The sequence below is a fragment of the Oenanthe melanoleuca genome, chromosome 4 (assembly GCF_029582105.1).
Source record: "Oenanthe melanoleuca isolate GR-GAL-2019-014 chromosome 4, OMel1.0, whole genome shotgun sequence".
Lineage (NCBI taxonomy): Eukaryota > Metazoa > Chordata > Aves > Passeriformes > Muscicapidae > Oenanthe > Oenanthe melanoleuca.
This window is the reverse complement of record NC_079337.1, coordinates 29591814-29610927: the sequence shown is the minus strand read 5'-3', so window position 1 is coordinate 29610927 and position 19114 is coordinate 29591814. Positions and strand designations below refer to the sequence as shown.

General features: G+C 36.3%; 1 protein-coding gene across 1 annotated transcript in view; it reads left to right on the top strand.

Moving 5' to 3' along the window:
* Window positions 1-19114, top strand: part of PDGFC (platelet derived growth factor C) — a 128141-nt gene that overhangs the window by 83818 nt on the left and 25209 nt on the right. Inside the window, exon 3 of the mRNA XM_056490275.1 lies at window positions 9954-10134. Within this exon, the coding sequence (XP_056346250.1) occupies window positions 9954-10134 (181 nt within the window). The remainder of the gene's footprint in view (window positions 1-9953; window positions 10135-19114) is intronic.

The window sequence follows — 19114 nt, the reverse complement described above, 5'->3', positions numbered from 1 at the left end:
TTCTCCACTTACCCTCTTCCTTTCTTTTCTCCCTCTCACTAAACATTGTCCTTGCTTCTTGAAGTGTATCATTGACATTTTAACAAAGTATGTTTCTCACCTGCAGTTGTAGTCAGAGAACATTACCAGCAAATATTTTCAGTCAGATGAGTTAGCAATAATCCAGTCATGCACTCAATGCTGCTACATTAGGATAAAGTAGAAGTAAAATGTAAAAGTAAGTAAAATCCAATTTGCATCATTCTGGTCACCAGGATATCTGAGAAGATGCTTGTGCATCAGAAACTGCAGAAAGAAAGATACAGTATTATGAAAAATATTAGATGGTCATGTGGGAGCATCATAGGGATTTTATACAGGTTTTTTTTTATTAGATTATTAGATCATCTCATTTTCTGAAAGTAGCATGTTGAAGAGGGAGACCAGCGCTGTAGCACCAATTAAGACACATCTCTTCAGACTAGCCTTTGATTCACATGCTGTGGCTGGACTAAAAATATATTGGCATAATTTATAACAATTTATAACTAGTAAAAGTGAAGTGAGAGGAAACTTGTTACACTCCTTAGATGAAAAGTGATCTCCTACTAGGATAGGGAATACATTTTTTTTGTGGCTCATGCAGACTGCTCTGTTACATTTCATGGTTTTTTCACCTTCTCTTTGAGTAGCAATTACTAGCCTGTCCTAAAGCAGAATATCAGACTTTGTGACAGCTGGTCTGTCCTGGATTGGTAAATACTGTGTGCCGGCATAGCTGCCAAGAGGGCATATGTTATTGTGTCACTGAGATAAAGAAAAGAAAGGTATTTTTAAATAAACATAGACATAAACATAGACAGAACCCCAGCCTCCCCTGAAGTAGGCAGAAATGGGGGGAGGGAACATGAGAAACTTTTGCAGGCATGTAATGGTGTTCTAATATCAGAGGCTGCTTGAGGGGAAGGAAAGCACTGCACTGCCCTAGCAGAACCTTCACATTGCTAAAAATGCCCCTTATGCACCTTATGGTTTGTTTTTTTTTTACTGTAAAAAACTATTCTTTTGAATATTGTTAGGAAATTGCTTAGCCAGTAGTTTGCACGTCATTGACTGGAGCTATTTCTGCATTCCAGGATTTATATCCTGGAATATCTTTGAGAGTATATAAAGAGGAAATTACTCTTTGGGAAACTAGAATAAATACTTCTAATGCTGCTTGAAAAACAATGGTAAAAAATATGTTTGTGGATTCACATAAGCTGGAAGAGATACATTGACCACTGTGAACAGTGTGAGTAGAGGAAGAAATTTTATAGCCGATTAGAAAAACTGCTTTACAACCTTGGCTGTAAATGTGAACTCTAAGGTCCATTAGAGTTTTTGGTTTTCTACAAAATGTTGATCTGTACAGTAGGAACATGTGATGTATTATGATCGCTGTAATTCCCAAGATAAAATATACGAGACTTTACAGAGGAGTCCTGGGAAAAAGTTGATAAGGCATTTTGTTCTCCAAAATCTGGAATGTGTAGTACTGTACAGTGCAGGACACTTACTAAGCTGATTCGCTTTGTGAGGAGAGACAGGAGCTGCATCCTTATGAAGGCAAAAGTGTTTTGGAAAGTGTAATGTCCATTGCAGCTGGACCCTGAACTTTGGTGGTCATTTCCATGTGTTTTATTGTAAGATGATAATAATAATTATAATACAGGCAATGCCTCACATGGCAGAAGACAAGGACAAATCATAGAAGTACTGTTGTACAAAACAGTAAGAATAGTTTGTCCTATTACCATTTTTTGTTATGTGTGTTATTATTTATTTCAAACTGGTGCAGTATCCTAATGAGGTCCAGTGAATAGCACAAAGTAGATGATCGGAGGTAAAACAGTACAGGAAAAGGTTTCCTGTAGATGATACCCATTTTTAGTCCTTGAAAAAGAACCTTTCCAAATAACTTCTAATTTTGTAGAAAATCTTTTTTATTTACTGTATTTTATATGACTACAGGAGAATCTGTAGTCAGATAGGTAACAGGTAAGTGTAGCCTATTAACTGTGAGTGTCAGAATTTTTTGGAGCCTTCATCTCTACAGAACTTCATTCTTTGTATTTAAAGATGAAGACCAAAGTAAATACATGAACATCATTTGCAGGCTGATTTTTATGTGTACAATTTTTCCAAACTGACCCTTTTTCCCAATTTCTTCTTTGATAGATAGTAATAGTAGTGATGGTATGAAATGTCATGCACTTTCTTGATGTATACATCTGTTCTGCTCATAACATCCCATTTTTAGACAAAATTTAATCTGTATTTTAAAAAAGCTAAATATATTTCTTATTCTGACTGGCATTGGGAATGTTGTCATTCTGAAATACAATGAAAGTAAGTATAGGTCGCTTCTAAGGAATTGGACACTTGATGTTTTAAAAGGAGGAGTTTGGGAAACCATCTTCTTTCCTTACATCCAATTCTGATCTGCCAGATTATACTGTCTCTCTAGAAGATTCTTATTCAAGTGCTTGAAATGCTGTATCAATAGAAGTTGTATGGTATAAATTAGCTTGTAGCAGAGGCTGAATTCTATGGTTCTGTATTAAATTATTGTTTATGTACTTAATCCATATCAGTAGTTTAATATACTTTTAAATAGTAGAAAGCTTGCTGTCTGAACCTAGAATTGTTTTTGTTTTAGAAACTGAAGTACATTTACCAATGTATCTGGTGTGCAATTTCTCATTCTTGCCCCTTTGTCCCCGCAAGCAGATGTCACTTTCAGAGGCTGTGGGGTATTCATGAGATTATGTTTGAGACATGTAGATGTTTATCAGTGCACCTAGATGCCAGTCATGAGGATTTATTTCCTAGATAAAGTTGTGTGCCAAATTTCTCAGCAATACACAATTTATAAACTGGCACTGAACTAAACATTTGATACAAATGGGAGTTTTAGGGGAAAGAGACACATTTCCTTGGGCTTCTTATTTTTGCATGCAGTGCCAAAATGCATTCACCAAGGGACAAAAGCTGCTTTGCAAAATGTGTATTTTTCACCTTCACATGTTACTGATTCACAAAAAAATGGAAAATATATTTTCTGGTAGACTGGAGTGTGGTAATGCAGCAGTTAACTTGACCAAATCAAACAACCAGGGCATCCTGTTTCATGAAAAGGGTTTGAATATTTCAAGAGTAGAATTCGGAGGTTTGCACTTTGTCTTGTTTTTCTTTCTCACTTGTAGTGTGGTAAGTGTATCTTTATGATCAAAGTGACTTACAGTGAAATCTAAGGATTAAAATTTTTTTTTCATGTGTCCTAAATAACAAAGTAGAAATACAGAGAGCGCTGTGTGGTTGTGTTAGAAGGCTCAGGCTGTTATTAATCAGTGTGAGAAAAGATTAAGCAGGGAGAACCATGGCAACCACGTAACATTTGTGAATGAATCTGTGTTTCCATAAGGCAGTTCCTAGTGTGCAGTACTGCATATTCTAAAATAGATGTGTTCAATGTAGGTTGGCACAGAAACTACAGTCCATATTTGGGGAATGGCAGTTAGAAATGTTCTCTGTTTATACCTTTGTCTGATTTGAAAGACAGGTGTCTGCTAGGGAAGGCAGGACCCTCCCTTGGATTGGAGAGTATAAATCCCCTCCCTCTGAATTATTATAATTTTGAAATTAAGGGGCTCTTAGGCAAAGGTATGAGGATAGGAATAACAGTTATTTACTAGTATGTACAACAAGGCAAATAAAACCAACAACAAATATGGCATTAATAGCAAACAGAACCAGGGACCCCATGACAGCTTTTCAGCCAAGAAAGGAGGGAGGAGAGGCTTTGCCTCACAAAGCCCTGTGACAGTGGATCCCGGTGCCCCTGCAGGACTCTGAAGAGCACTAAGCTGGAACGGCAGGAATGAGCAAAAGATCCCGGGCTGGTGGATGAGGTGCATCAGAAACTTTGCGGCAGTAGTTGGAACTGCTGGGTGTCCCAGCAGGGCGGGGCAGTGCGGGGCTACAGCGCAGAGAAACCCAGAGCGGTGCCGAAGGAGCGGCGGGGCTGGGGCAGCGGTGGCCGGGGCCGGGCAGGGCCAGGAGGGGGGCTCAGGATTCCCGGGCACCCGAGCAGATGGGGATAGGCCCCTCTTTTAGTGAGGCAAGTGTTAATAAAGTCCCGGGTCAGTGGCTGCTCTCACAAGCTGAAGCTCACCCCACAGAAGAAGAGGAAGAGGAAAAACAAGAACAAGAACAATAATACCAAGAAGAAATTCTAGGCTGGGTTATGGCGAATGCCTTTCCCCAAGCAACAACAGCTTCCAAGTGAGTGTGTCCTCTGTGTCCTCCAAAATCCGCAGAGCAAGAGAACTAGAAGCTGCCCCCACCCTCCTATTACCTGGGCCCAGACAACCCTTGGTTTTCTCAAGTAGCCATAAGTACTAGCAGTCGGCATCTCCCAGCAACTCATGGGAAAAATTCTATAGGTAAGAAGGACCAAAGGAAAGGAACCTAACCCCCAACAACCTTGATTATTTCATGGAAAATGTAGACACAGCAGGATCCTTGAGGATTTTATGCTCATTTGTTGGCTGTAACTAGTGCTAGAAGTGATGTTTGTATATAATTAAACATAATTTTCTGAGTACAAAAGCCGACCTCATCAGTTATTTATTTGGATTATATCCGGGTTTGTTGTTTCATTCCAGTGACTATTATAACACTCAGATCATAGATCAGCAAATACAGAAACCACTATGGAAATTTATTTCACATCAAATCACTGGCGTTCCATCATCTTTTCTCTGTTTATATGTTAAAACATTAAGCATGATGATTTCATGACAGATATCATAGAACATAAGCCTTTTCCCAGTTGTTGGATAATCTGTAATGATATCCAAAGGAGTTTCCCCTTGCAGGAGGAGACACTGCCAAATCCTTCTAAAGAGGGTGAGTCCTAAGGGCAAATTACCCATGTTGTGAGCCTCAGGAACTGCAGACAAATGACTCTGGTAACTTTGGAAATTCATATTGGAAAGACAAAATCCAGAGAGAATATTTTAAATAATTAAAATTTTATATTGGCTAGTTTTTGAAATGTTTTTTCTTCCAGTATCCTGACTTGACTGTCACTCAAACTAGCCCCAGCTAAATATTTCTAATGATGTTGAGCAGAATAATCTTTACTGAACTTTTTCCATATGCAGAGTATTTGCTGGTGCTGTCACAGAGCCTCCATTTCAGTAAAGGTGAAACCTCCCTTCTTTACCTCCAGAAAATCTGCTTTCTGCGTTCTTTTCTCTGCTGCCTATCTAGCAAGTGACATTATTCATAGGTAACTTTTACTGATGTGCACTGCTAATGGTTTTCAATTCCAGGAATCTTGTATCTACTGTGCTGAATGGGGACTGGACTGAATGCGCCCATCTGACATTCATATCAATAATTCTGTCTGGCAACAAATGCAGAAGAGTATGATGTAAATTAATGCATTTGAAAGGCAATGGAATTAATTAAATAACTCCTCTGAAGCTTATAGACTTGGGCAGTAAGTGGTTGTGCTGCCTGACCTAGTCACATTGTAAAGTAAAAAAAAAATACCTGAGTTAAAATTTCATCTTGCGCAAACTGAAAAGTAATGCACAAGAGCCTGCAGTTTCATTATTACCCATGACTTAAATTTTGTGTTATTTTGATTTTCATCTCGCATGATTTATCTTTTGTGTCTGCGCCTTTGTCTTTGAGGAAAACTTAATTTTGTCTCAGTGAGAGGAGCAGTATTGGTAGTAAAAAAAAAAGTTCTCCACCTCTTCAATGAATGATGGAGTAGGCTTTTCTTTTTACAACTGTATTGCTATGTCTATAGGCTTTTTGCTTGCCTGAAATATATGTTTTTTCTCTAATCCAGCATTCCACTCTGTCCTTTTCTTCCTTCTTGGGGTCCTCCCATTTTCCCTGTGCCCTTTGTCATAAACTCTGCATTCCTCTTGTCCTATCACACATCTTTGCTGTACATTGCCTGCAGGAAATAACAAAGCTGCTGTTAGAAACCATGGATTTGAGTGCCTCTGTCATGCTCCAGTGTTCCATTTTCCACTCAGATATACATGAATCTGCCAAGCTTTGAAAAAAATATTGTCAAGTTAAATGTTTGGCCTCAGTTTCCTCTATAGGCAAATATGTTTATTTTACAAAAATCAATATTATTACTTACAAATGTGATTTGAAAGCGGTCTAAGAAATGAAGACTGTGTAAAGGTATTACCAGTACCTCACACTTTTGTCTATACAAAAGCACAGTTATGCCAAATGATGGAAACCATCAAGACTTTGTTCCATAGTAAATATAAATATTTTAATGCCAGAAATTAAAATTATTTCAAATAAAGGTGGAAGAGGGAAGTAAAGTTTCCTTCAGAATTATGGTGTAAAAATTCTTTGTAAAATTCAAAGTTATATTTTCATGATGACAGTTTTTAGTAATTTTCAGTGTTTCCAAAATTGAAGCTGTCCAAACCATTTCAGTGCTATTTTGCAATGGTTTTTCTGGTGGGCTGCCAGAGGACCTTGGATGTTTTGGATCTGCAGGTGGATTTGCTATGCCAACACCAGGAAAATGTCGGAATTCTATGTGCTTTTAAAACAAGTTGGAATAGAAATATTACATTGCCCCACAAAATGCTGTAAAAAAAATTCAATAGGGATTGCTAACAACTTTTTATTTCTTAACTAAAAATAAAAGGAACATATTTTTATCAAAAGGGGAAGAATAAATTTCACCTGTCACAAACTGTTTTAGTGGAATTTCTAGATTTTTGTCTAGCATGTATCTGTGTACAGATGGAAAGGGTCCAACATCACTGATATGACAAAGGGTTTTACCTAGTGGATTTTTGCTTCTTACATTTTTTTATATATTTGTGGAATTCTGGAGGCAGAGGAAAGCCATAGAAAGGTCACCAAACTTCAAGCAAAAATAAACAGCCTGTCACAATATGTTTAGGAAATGACAGTATAAACCACAGAAAAACATATAGAAAGGAGAGGAAAACATATACCCTTGGAAAATACATTTCCTGGTTGGAAAGCTGTTGAAACTTTGAGCTGCTTGTGTTGCTTCCTTGCTCCTTTCCAGTAGATTGTCTTTGTTCAGGTGTTAATTCCATGTTTCCAGGCACCCAGGCCTTAGGGGTGGGGAGTAGATTTTCTGCAACAGGTACAACAGAAGGCATTGTGGGCATCATGCCTAAAGGCCAGAGCATCTTTAGTCTCAGAAAAGGAGATTGGGCTGCCTACTTGACATGAATTTTGCTTAGTAATATTTAAAAAATATTACAGATGCAGCACCAGAGCATTTCTTTAGTAATTTTCAAATAGGCTTGTGTTTTCTCCTTTGCACACTGCAAAGAAAATAAGGCTTCTGTGTTGGTAAGTTCAACATGCATTTTAACATTATTTTTATTCTGTTGCAGTTGTAAAATGGCATATCAATTCTTGGTTATTTATCCTCTTATGTTTCAAGTACAAGCTTCTCTTGAGTGGAAAATAATTTTGGCTGTGCTATTGTCCTCACTGCCCCTTGGCCCCGCGACAATAGCTGCAAAATTACGTAGCAATAATGTAAATGCTAAAGCATCTGAAAAACTTTGTTTTGCTATTTTTACAGAAAGTCCAGACATCAGTCCAGATGTGTGATGAGAGGAATTTTAGTCGCACAAAACGCTTTTTGGCAGGCTCTTGTAGCACATTTAGCCTAGCTAACTGGCAGGAATAAAGTTATTGGCTAAAAATATCATTATCCAAACTGAATTTTATTTGGTTTTTCGGAGTACTTATTTCCCTCAAGTTTGCCTTTTTACTAATGGAATTAATCAGCTCTTATTTGGAAGGTCTAGGATTTAAACTGTGGAATGTGAGTTTCTCTTTTACTTCAGGTACACCAGAAGACCAAAGGGTGCAATAAAAAGTACTGAAAGTTAGGCGGAGGCACTAAACCTCGTGACTCCTCTCAACATCTTAAAACTTAGTCAATAAATGTCTATATTAGCTTATTTCACTCTTTAAAAATCAGCAAGGTAGGTAATTATTTCATATTCTTAACTGAAAAATAAAAAACGTTATCTTTAGAAATTTCACAAGCTAATCTTGAAAAGAAAAAATGCTCAGCACTCCAAATAAATTTGATAAATGTGTTGAGCCCTGAGGCGTTAGTACAATTAATGTACACATTGCCTTTGTAATAAGTTGTATACCTGATCATAAAGTAAAAACACTGGTGGATCTGTTAAAGGAATTAGTTTGTGTTTGGGGGAAAAAAAAATAATGATAAAGTAATTAGTATCATAAGTTCAACAAAGATTTAAAACTGTGGTACATGGCAGTAATGGATTTTGAACACAGTTAATGAGCGTATTCATTGCATTCATTTTTAATTAGGTGGAAAAAATAGTGGTCCTTTAAATGGAGATAATAAATGTGCAAGTCAGTCTTGCACAAACATGCAACACAAGAATTTATTGCCTGCTGTCTAACTAGGGAACTGGGAATCATTACAAAGATTAGATTTACTGAAAAAAAATCCAGAAAAAGCTTTAGTAGAAAATGTTTATGAGGTAATAATTTTCACATTAAGTATAGTTTGGCACATTGGGTAGGGTGTGTGTCTGTGCATGTTTTTTAAAATATGAGCCTTTGCTATCATCAGAGGTAGGACTGTTTGTACCCTTGAAAAGGACTCTGCTATTTACAAATTTAGATTTATGTGAGATGTATTTAATATATGACTGCACATGCAAGAAAACGTAAAAATATCAGAAACCTCAAGACTTTCTCAGAGGTTGTTATGCTGATGCTTAGGATACAAACTATGGTTTAAAAGTAAATACTTGGCTCGGGAGCTGCAGCTGAAAGCAGCTGAGTGCTTGCCCCGGTTTAACCAGCACATGCTCACCTTCCCAAACCACCAGGCTGTGCTGCCACTGGGGCTCTGGGGGATTCCAGCTGAAGCAGGGAAAGTGCAGCTGAAATGCTCAGTGTTTATTCTGTCAGTGGGCGGCTGGGGAACTGACATGAAGCAGGTTAAAGCACTGAAACCAGATGTACCTTCTAGAGCAGTGGCTTTCCATGTTTTTATGACTTGGGAACCCACTAAACATTTCCAGGGAAAACTAGGACCTTTGTATGCCATACTGAAGCTTATTGATGATTGACTGGCATGTCTTAGTTACCTTTCAGATCTGGTTGAAGTTGTTCACCGATCCCCAGGGATACCCAGACCAAATGTTAAAAGCAATGAAACTAAATCAAACTTAATATATTTCATTCTCTCAATGTTCCCTACCCATCTGTTCCTTGTCAATATTTCCACAATACCAGATTCTTTTTGACATGCAGTGAGTTCTAGGTCTTTGCTCAACAAATGTCTTGTTGGGATATGCATAAACTCCTTCCAAGTTTCCCTAGGCCTTTACTTAACCTTTAGGAAATTATTCACCTCTGGTATTCCAGGAAAGCAAGTTTTCAGTACCAAGAAGTGCCCAGACTTTCACTGGTGGCATGTAGTCATACTGCTGGTGACATTGCAGCACGAATTACTGTGCCACTCAGGCAATTAAGGTCTTTTTTTTCCTCTGATTTTACTTTGCCCTGTCAATTACCCTGTGGTAATTGCTTTCTGTACAAGAAGCAAAACCATACACTTGGGTCTCTTCAAAATGCTAACTCTGCTTTTATTTTTTTAACCTCACTGCATGATTTTATTATGTATGTAAGTCAGTAGCAACTTGGGAGCTAAGTTTGAAATAGCTGGCTTTGGCTGCATATTTTTAGCGTTTAAAAAAAATTAAAAATTGCAGAGTCAGTTTATTGGTTAAACTAGGAAGTTCATAGAATTTTTGCCAATAAATTTTTGTAAATAAATTTTTTCTTTTTTTTTTCTTTTTTTTTTTTTTTTTTTTTTTTTTTCTGTTTAGGTATGACTTTGTAGAAGTTGAAGAGCCCAGTGATGGCACTGTTTTAGGGCGCTGGTGTGGTTCTGGTACTGTGCCAAGCAGACAAATCTCCAAAGGAAACCAAATCAGAATAAGATTTGTGTCTGATGAATATTTTCCTTCTGAACCTGGATTCTGCATCCATTATACACTTCTTATGCCAGTAAGTAACATGTTTCAGATCAAAACATTTCAGGATACAAAATCTTTGAAGTGGTAGCTCAAAAGGATCTTTAAGGGTAAGATTAATTACTGTTTATTTCTTAATGATAATAATAGTGTGCAATTTGTCATCCTGAATTGTACATTTTGTTTCTGTTTTTTAACTGAGTGGTCTTGTGGTTCTTTTTGGATAGTTTTGGACTAGGAAGTTGTGGGCTCGGTTGTTTATGTGGAAAACTCAGTTAAATGTTTGCATTCCTAATACTGTACTGTGGAAAAAAAAAAACAATTCCACCTTTGAGAAAAAGACATCAGTTTATGAATCAGCAGTGTGATGTTGAAAGAGGATTGGGAAGTTACAAAAAAGAAACTGAAGAGATTAATGTTTTTATTAGTCAGCTGCTATTAGGCATATTGAACCAGTTGAGTCTACCTACTTCTCAAACAGAAGAGTTCTTATGATTCTAGATAGCTTTATTATAGAGACAAAGCAGACAATCCATAATATTAATTTTTCACTGCATTTTCCTTGTAAACTGTATTTTAGGCTTTTGTTGAATGTTGCTTAAAGCTTGGAAGTCACAGGTATTAAACTAAGTCATTTTCTAAACTGTGACTAATTTCACCGTCAACAGTTTTCTGTTACTATTTTAATGAAATGAAAGATCTGTAATAGCAAAAAATGTTTACAGAATTTCAAGGGTGAGATAATGTCCTGAAACATTAAAATGCAATTGACTTGTTTTAAAATAGGTATTCTATATTTAAAGAGAGTAAGGAGTATTTTTTATTAAATTCCTCATAATTCACTTTGAATCTTCTAAGTAGTCTCATGGTCTGTGGTATTTGGTTGGTGGAAAATATCTCCAAGCTCAATAAAAAATTGATCAAAAAAATCCATATTGCAACCCCACTGACATGTGCTTTGCTCAGAATGCACTTGGCTGGCATTATTTTTCTGCTATTTTTTTTCTTTCTCCCCATTGGCAAAATTTCAGTTATTGAGAAGAATATATTTAGCATGCTGATGATGGTGTCAGTGTAGTGTAGTGGGGGTGGGGTGTTGTCACAGCCTGAGGTGTCTCCTTAGACCTGAGATCACCTCTGGAGGACATGCAGGTGGTCTGGAACCCTGCTCTTTCTGATGCCCGCCAATGAGAGACTGCAGGAGTCTGTTCTTAGAGGTTTTCATGGTTGTTTATTATTTCTTATCTCAGGAATGCTTTGTCCAGCGAACAGCGGTCTGCTCGCCAGAGGTCCAGGGCAGAATCTGCCTGAGAAAGGCAGGACTTATCTTTTATACTCTAAATTACGTACGAGGTACACTTGACTCCCAATACACTTCAACCTTATAACATGGTCCAGCTTTGTCCCCATCCAACCTGAAAAGTGCCAGCATGTCACCTAGCATGGATGACACGGAGAAGAAGGAGGAAGAGGTATACCTCAACCCAAATCCTCCATCTTGGCCATGAGCCCCTTAGTATGAACATTTCTAGAAATCTGTTAATTCCACATTCTAACAGTCTAATTTACACTCTATTTATTTTTGCAACTTGTATTTCTTCTCTCAATGTTGGTAAATTGTTCCAAGGAGCTAAATCCAGCCCCTGAGACACCTGGGTCTCATTCCAGGGTCTTTGGGGACCCCGCCAGAGAGGTCTTGAAGCACCCAGGGAAGCCAGGGGAACACCATGGACTCCCACAGGGTGTTTGTGTATATGTGTGTATATATATATGTGTGTGTGTGTGTGTGTGTGTGTGTGTATGTGTGTGTGTGTTGCTTTCCTATAAATATTTTTAACTACTTATGCCTAAGGAAGAACTACTTCTAAAGGGACTAAAGGTTTGATCTGAATGTTTGACTCTTTTATGATTTAGAATAACTTTTTCTAGTAGAATACTATGACCTGATATAAAATGTCAGTCTCCAGACTTGAAATAAGGCCAGGTTTAACTTCAGTACACCTGAGGGCAGAATGTAATAAGTATGTTTACTTTTAGAAAATAGTAAAAAAAATAAATCACTAAATACATGTATTTGTGAGGCTGGTGCCAAATTCTGTTGTCACAGCTCTAGTATTACACCCTACCTGCTATGTATCTGTCTAACTTATGTATGATCTCTTTTCTGTGGAACTGATTAAGCAAAGGCACATGAAAATAGCAGTATATGTATAATTATTTTTGTGTCATGCTGTACAAATGGACTGAGTTTATTCCTTAGTATTTGATGGGGAAAACCAGTTAGAAAATTTAAATTATCAGCACTCATAAAACAATGGTTTAATGTTCAAAATAGTTACACCTAACACATGCAAGGGACAAGTGCAGCCCACTCACTGTCATAAGAATTTGGAATGAGCCCCAAAATGTGCAGTATAGCAACTGCTTATCAGTTAATTTCTAAATCTCCCTTTAAAAGAGCTGTGATTTTTTCAACAAAAAAGTTCTAATAGTCATGCAGAATACAATTACTTATTTCCAACAGCAGATTGTACATTAAATAGATATTGTTTAGTTCCAGGATTAAACCTTCTTCTTGTACCTAAAGCAATTGAAAACCAATGCAAAAAAAAAAAAGTAGTTTGCTTTATAACTATATGGTTATCTTTTCCAGCTTTTCAAGAGAAAATTAAATTTACAGCCCCCCTCCCACACCCCCACAAAAAAGATGTCATCTATAGGAATGAGCTTAAATTTTAAATAATTCTTTCAAAATCATAACTGGTTCACTAAGAGATTCAGTTCAATGAATTGGTCCTAAACAGTTAATTTTTTTTTCCTTTCTTTCTTTTTTTTTTTTTTTTTTTTTTTTTTTTTTTTTTTTTTTTTTTTGACAAGTTGTGGGAAGGGGGAGATGCCTGGTAGACTAGCAGTGAGAGATTGTTTGGGGAGAAATGAAGCAAAACTGAAATAAAACAGTGCAAGCTTGTTTCGGTATTTAAAGGCCACACACAGAGAGGGGCACCGGACACATTTTCAGGTCTATTAAAGAGCAAGAGAAATGGCTTTGTTTAGATCTGCTGTAATTTATCGTGTATGTGTGTGTGTATATATACATATATATATCTTTTAAAAAAATTTAAGTTTTTTTTTTTTTTACTTTGTATATTATATTTCAAACCAACTTTTCACATGATAAGTAGTAGGAGAATGGCTATTGATCTGATTACTTTATTTCTAGGATTTAGTCACTCTAAAGAAAGGACTCACAGCCATTCCAATATCAGTGGATGCGATATCCTTCTCAAATAAAGTTTGATGCAGGATTGGAAGACACTGCATAAAAGCAGTGCACATACTGTATATAAGCAGAATGTTCCCCAAGAAAAACATGATACTGCTCTTCTGATTCTAACTAATTAGTGCTTAATAATTTGAATTTCTTCCATTTTAAGTTGAGTACCGTGGCTACATTTGGAACTTTCTGTAATTCTGGTCTTCACTCCCACTTTCTTTCCTCTATTTTATAGTTAAAAGTTAATTTTGTCTGCAATATCATAAAGTGGAAGCAGGTGCTGAAAAAGCTTATTCTTATTAAGGAAACATAGTTTGTGTTATTCCAAAATTATTATGCTCCTTTCAGCACAGTTATTATTCTCAGTCACTCTTTCATGCTCTGCCCTGTCACTTACTCTGTGCTTACTGGTGAGCTGCTTTATTCATAAGGGCTGCCTAGTGATGGTTCTCAGTTTTGACCAGCTATCCATTTATTAGAAGTAATAATTTTGGCAGCACTGTGCCACCTAAACCCTCACGGAACTGTATTGCAAAAACAATCCATATTTCATTTATTCTCCCCTTCTTCTCACTCGCCCTATATAGTAGCCACATGAAATTGAGGGAAATCTTATAAACTCTTATAATATACATTTGAGCCTCAACCTTCCTAGTGATTTGTTTAGTTTAAACTATGTCAGTTACAAGTTTGGCAGAGAAAACTTGATGTAATAAAGTCCATTGTTAGTTGGGGAGCGGGTGAATGGGATACTTGATGCCTGAGGTGCCATTAAGGAATGCATGACTGATTGCCAAAGTAGTTATTAATTATTCAGGGCACTCTGAACAAAGCAGCCCCAGTGAAAGTTGAAGCTGGGGGTGACTGTATTCCCCTTCTATTTTGGCATATGGTAGCATGCCATTTGTCATCAAAGATCATGCCAAAGATCTTTGAAAAGAACAGACTTAACCCTCTTTTATGCAAGAAAAGATGAAAGTCCAAGAAACTGTCCAAAGACTGACCTGGTTTAAAAGTGACTTAGCAGGTGGTTTGGGATTTTGGTGCAGTACCTGTTTGGCTACATGAGTGTCAATCCAAAAGAGTGGTCTGGTTTACTTTTCTTTTTTCCCTTTTTGATGCAGATTTGTTAGTAGTGCTCTTGCTTTTAACAGTAATGAAAGCTAAATAGATATTCTTTTGAGAACTATCTAATAATACTTCCTTTATTTATCCAAATTGGCTAAGCTTTGCTCTTAAAAGATTGAGCTTGTTACTTTTTTTTTTTTTGTGGAACCTTTTTAACTGAGCATGTTGACTGAAACAGGCAAATAAAATTAAAATACTAATAGAAAAAGTGCATGAAACTAGAACAGAGAGGTGAGTTTCCTGCTTTTGCTTCCTCTCACAAGTCTACAGATTTCACAGCAATCAGGTGTGTTTCTAACATGTTTGTGCTGAAGCCCAAGAGATGTCTGCAATAACTGGAAATTCATCCAGAAACATCATAAAGAACATTATTGAACTCCTAAACAAGTTTTTTTTCTACACTCTCTTTAGAAGTGGTCAAAATGTTTTAGAAATAAAATTATTTCAGGTTTTTTTAAGCCAAGGTGTATGAAGAATGAGGAGAATGGATGAGTGTTATGTAGCACTTTGCAATGCTACATGAAGTGAAAAAGAGCTGTGAAGTGAAAACCCTTCATGTGGTGGGAAGGACTCTAAAACAAAACCTCTCTGTTCAGAATTTCCACTGATTAGGTACAGTGAAACCTTAGTCTAGATAATTGAACAGGCTACTAAAAAGGCTCCAGTGTGCAAATTCCATGTATTAATTTTCTTTTGTGTGGCAAAAATTAATTGTAAATCAAAGATGTTTTGGAACTAATTCTTTCCTTGGAGATTCCATTTTTCATTAAATTCTTGCTTAACATCTTAGATAATTTCTTAGATGAGACACTAAATGTTACCCCAAAATACATAGATAGGAGTGAAATGCTTCAGTTAACAAAAAAAAAATCCAAAATGTACAAACTGAGAGTGGCTATTATCAATGGGACTAAAATGAGTGGTGGGGGAAAAAAATCTTTGAGGCAAAAGAACCCTGAAGCATACTTTCTAATTAAATCATAATGCTATTTTTTCCAGTGACCATATATCAATCTGTCCCATGGCATCATAAGAAGTTTAAAGATCTCTGTGTGTGAAGCAGATTTGCAGAAAGACATGGTTAGACAGGAATCTAGCAAGATCATGTACCTGCTCAGAAGTCCATAGAAGTCCTTAACCTCCCACAACCTGAGGTGTCAGTGAGGATTTTCTGAAACTCTAAAAGGAAGAGTGACATTTGGAACCATTTTGCTGTTGCCATTTAGTTCTTAAAAAGAATGAGTATACATATCTAATAGCAAGTTTTGTACTTTGAGGGACAAGGTTCCTTTCCCTTTGGCCAAAATCTGAATGCAGTTTCTTATGTAGTACGTGTAGTATAAACCATTTCTTTCTTATTTTTCTGTGATGTTAGTCTTGAAGGTTGAAAAGAATCACAGATTGTTTCATTGTTTGTGGAAAAAAATTTAGTTTCCTTGGATTAAACTTTTTTACAAATTTATCATATATTTGACTAAGATTTAAATTCATTGATTTGGGAAGTTTATTGAATATCACATCCCATATCACTGAGGCAAGAGATGAAAAATCAGCTCATTTTCTTATTTCTAAATAAGTAGCTGCATTTAATTCAAAATTAAATGCAATTGCATTACTGCAAATGTCATGCTTTGGTGCTTTTTTCTTTACAACAAGTTCTGTACCAGTTTTCTTCCTGAAAAATTCAGGAGTGTTCCACAAGTGTCAAAATGGGGGGTTTTCTTAGTGGAACATTAAGTCTAAAACCTTTTTAATTTTTTACTTTGGGGGCATTTTTTTGAAAGAAAGTATTGAGGGGCAATCACAACAAATGTCATGGACAAGAATTCATGAAAACTACTCTCCTTTTAGTTCTGCAGAGCATTATGTCCAAGTTAGATCACTCTGTGCCGAACTATTTCAAGCAGAAATTATTACCATAAACAAGAGATGGGGTAATGCAACTGTTAAGGATAACCTTTACTGCTCCTTGTCCCAAATAATGTCTTTGATCACATATTAACCTCTCCTGTCACATGAAAGCAGACCATCGAACAATTCGGTGGAAAATATTTAATACCCTAAAAAGTGAAAATGTTTAGAAAATGTATTGGAAAAGTATTTCAAATATGAGATAATCTCATTTCTCCATTTTCTGTAAATTATCCAAAGGCTTTTATAATTTCCATTTAGTAATGAATGTTTATATCATCAGGGATTCTTTTTTAGTATTTGAAAACTTTATTAGTGTCTCATAGCATTTCAGTAGAGAAGTTTATGTATGCATATTTAACTTGGAAATGAGTTTTACCTGATCTATCATTTACTTATTTGTCGTGTTCTAGTGTAAATTTTAATGTGTGGTCTGCTCTTTTCAAAAATTTGGAAGTTTTCTGTGAGGGTCCTCAAACAAAAAAAAACCCAAAGCTTCAATCAAGGCTGTGACTTAAGAGCAATCTGTATGTTAAAAATGTCATTCTTCAGCTGTAAATTCAGTGATCTCATGTAATTGGAGCTTTGGATGCTGCTTCAACAGAAACATTGCACAATAATGTTCAAATGTTCCTTTAGCCTTTCAAGATTATTCTGTAGTCATGGTTCAAGTTTATTTGTTCAATCTAATTGATCATATCTATCCTAAAGAATGAAGTGTATCCATAATTTCTAATTTTTTATCTAATCCTTTACTAAATATTTTATGAGCTACTTTTCACTTGATATGTTTGGTTTAAAAAACCCGAACTATCCTCCCCTCAAAATACCCAACTGAATGAAAAATGAAAAAAAATTTCCGTGCAAAAATCCCACAAAAAAAAACCCAGACAAAAAACCCAAATGACAACACCACCTTCCTCTTCCCCAAAGTTTTTTTAGCAACCCATATTTTTTTTATACCTTAAGTACTATAGAATCTTCTAGTTGGTTATCCTTTCTCCAGTTTTCAGGATCAACATCTCTGAGAAAGCATGCTGACAGCTTCTCTACAAATTCCAAAGAAAAGTGATTCTATCCCATTCTCAAAGTAATCCCCTGTGTAACTGGCACAGTCCTGATTTTTTTTTTCTTTCAAATACTGAGACGACGTGTCTGACATGGTTGCTAACTGAAAACAATGTACAGTAAGCAAATGTACATTTGATACTACGTTTCAGGCACCACCATAGTTTTCATTTATGCTATTTAGGTTCATTCCTGTTCTGTCCCTATTCATTATTAGTGTCTTAGTCATGCCGCAATCCTATCCATTGCCTCACCCCAGCAAAACAGGCAGCAACTAATTAGAGTGATGTGTATTGTGCTAAATTTTCTTACTATGATTCTGGTAGGAAAAGGCAAAAACAGAAATTAAATGATAGAAGAATGCAACTTCTCAATTTATTTTATTTTATTTTATTTTATTTTATTTTATTTTATTTTATTTTATTTTATTTTATTTTATTTTATTTTATTTTATTTTATTTTATTATTTCCACAGGCTAGAGCTGTGAAGGGGCAGCTCTAGACATTTGAGATAAACTCAGCTGTGGAGCAAATAGTTTACAGCACAGTCTAGCTCCACAGATTGGTAGAAGCACTTCTTTAAATTCAGGAGAAAAAATCTTGACAGAGTAATAACACTGTATAGTAGCTTCAGGGTAAGAGTTTGCTTGTGGGAAGATTAATGTGGAATTGTGGTAGTGGTGTTAAGACAAATTCTTTTGTTTCTAAAAAAGGGATAGCTAATAAGCACTATGGAAATACCAAAATTTGCACCTGTCTAGTGTTTGCAGTACCTGGCCTCTGGTGTTACAGATGGGGATTATGAGCTGTCATTTGTTAGCCTTTTTAAGTTCTCAAAACCGTTTTAATGATGATGATGAAAGGCTTGGCTGAAGAAGGCAGGATTGTTGTTGAAAAGCTTTAATTTTTGTTTTCATGGGAAAGTCTAGAAAATCACCAAGCTGTCACATCTGTTCTTGTAATTATCTCAGGCTAGGGTAGTAGACAAGGAATTCAGGAAGGCTGCTTCCATGTTTGCTCCTAGCTGGCTGATGTTGTTGAAGAACTTTAATTGTTTAAAAACAAAAATAAATTTTAAAAACCTTGCATGTGGAAATGGAAGGCAATTTGTTTGACCAAAGACCTTTCCAGAGGCTTGATTAATAATTTCACTCTGCTTTTGAGCTGAGCAATAAATAACAGGGAAAAAAATAGTTACGACCATTTACAAGGAGAAATAGAATGCTGGTCTTCCTATTGAAAGGTGTGTTTTACTGCATGAAAAACTCAGTTTAAAGACACTTGAAAGGTGGAGGTGTAAAAGCAGATGCCACAGCCTTTCCAAGAAATTCTGCATATAATCCTATAGGCACTGTGGAGGTTGGTGGATTCTAATAACCTTTCCCTTTCAGCTGCAAAAGGGCTTCTTGGGGGAGCTCTGTAATAGCTCTACACTGACTTCCCTTACAGCAGTTCTTGGTCTCATCTGAGTGTGTTAGGAGGATAGGGGATCTTCAGTGTAGTGGCATAGATAGTTAAATCAAGATGGTGCTTTGTTATTCAGTATCTGGCTCTGGTGTTTTTTGGTAGCAGCTGCTTCAAAGTTTGTCAGGAGACATCTCTTATTCTAAATATTCTTCTAACACTACGACAA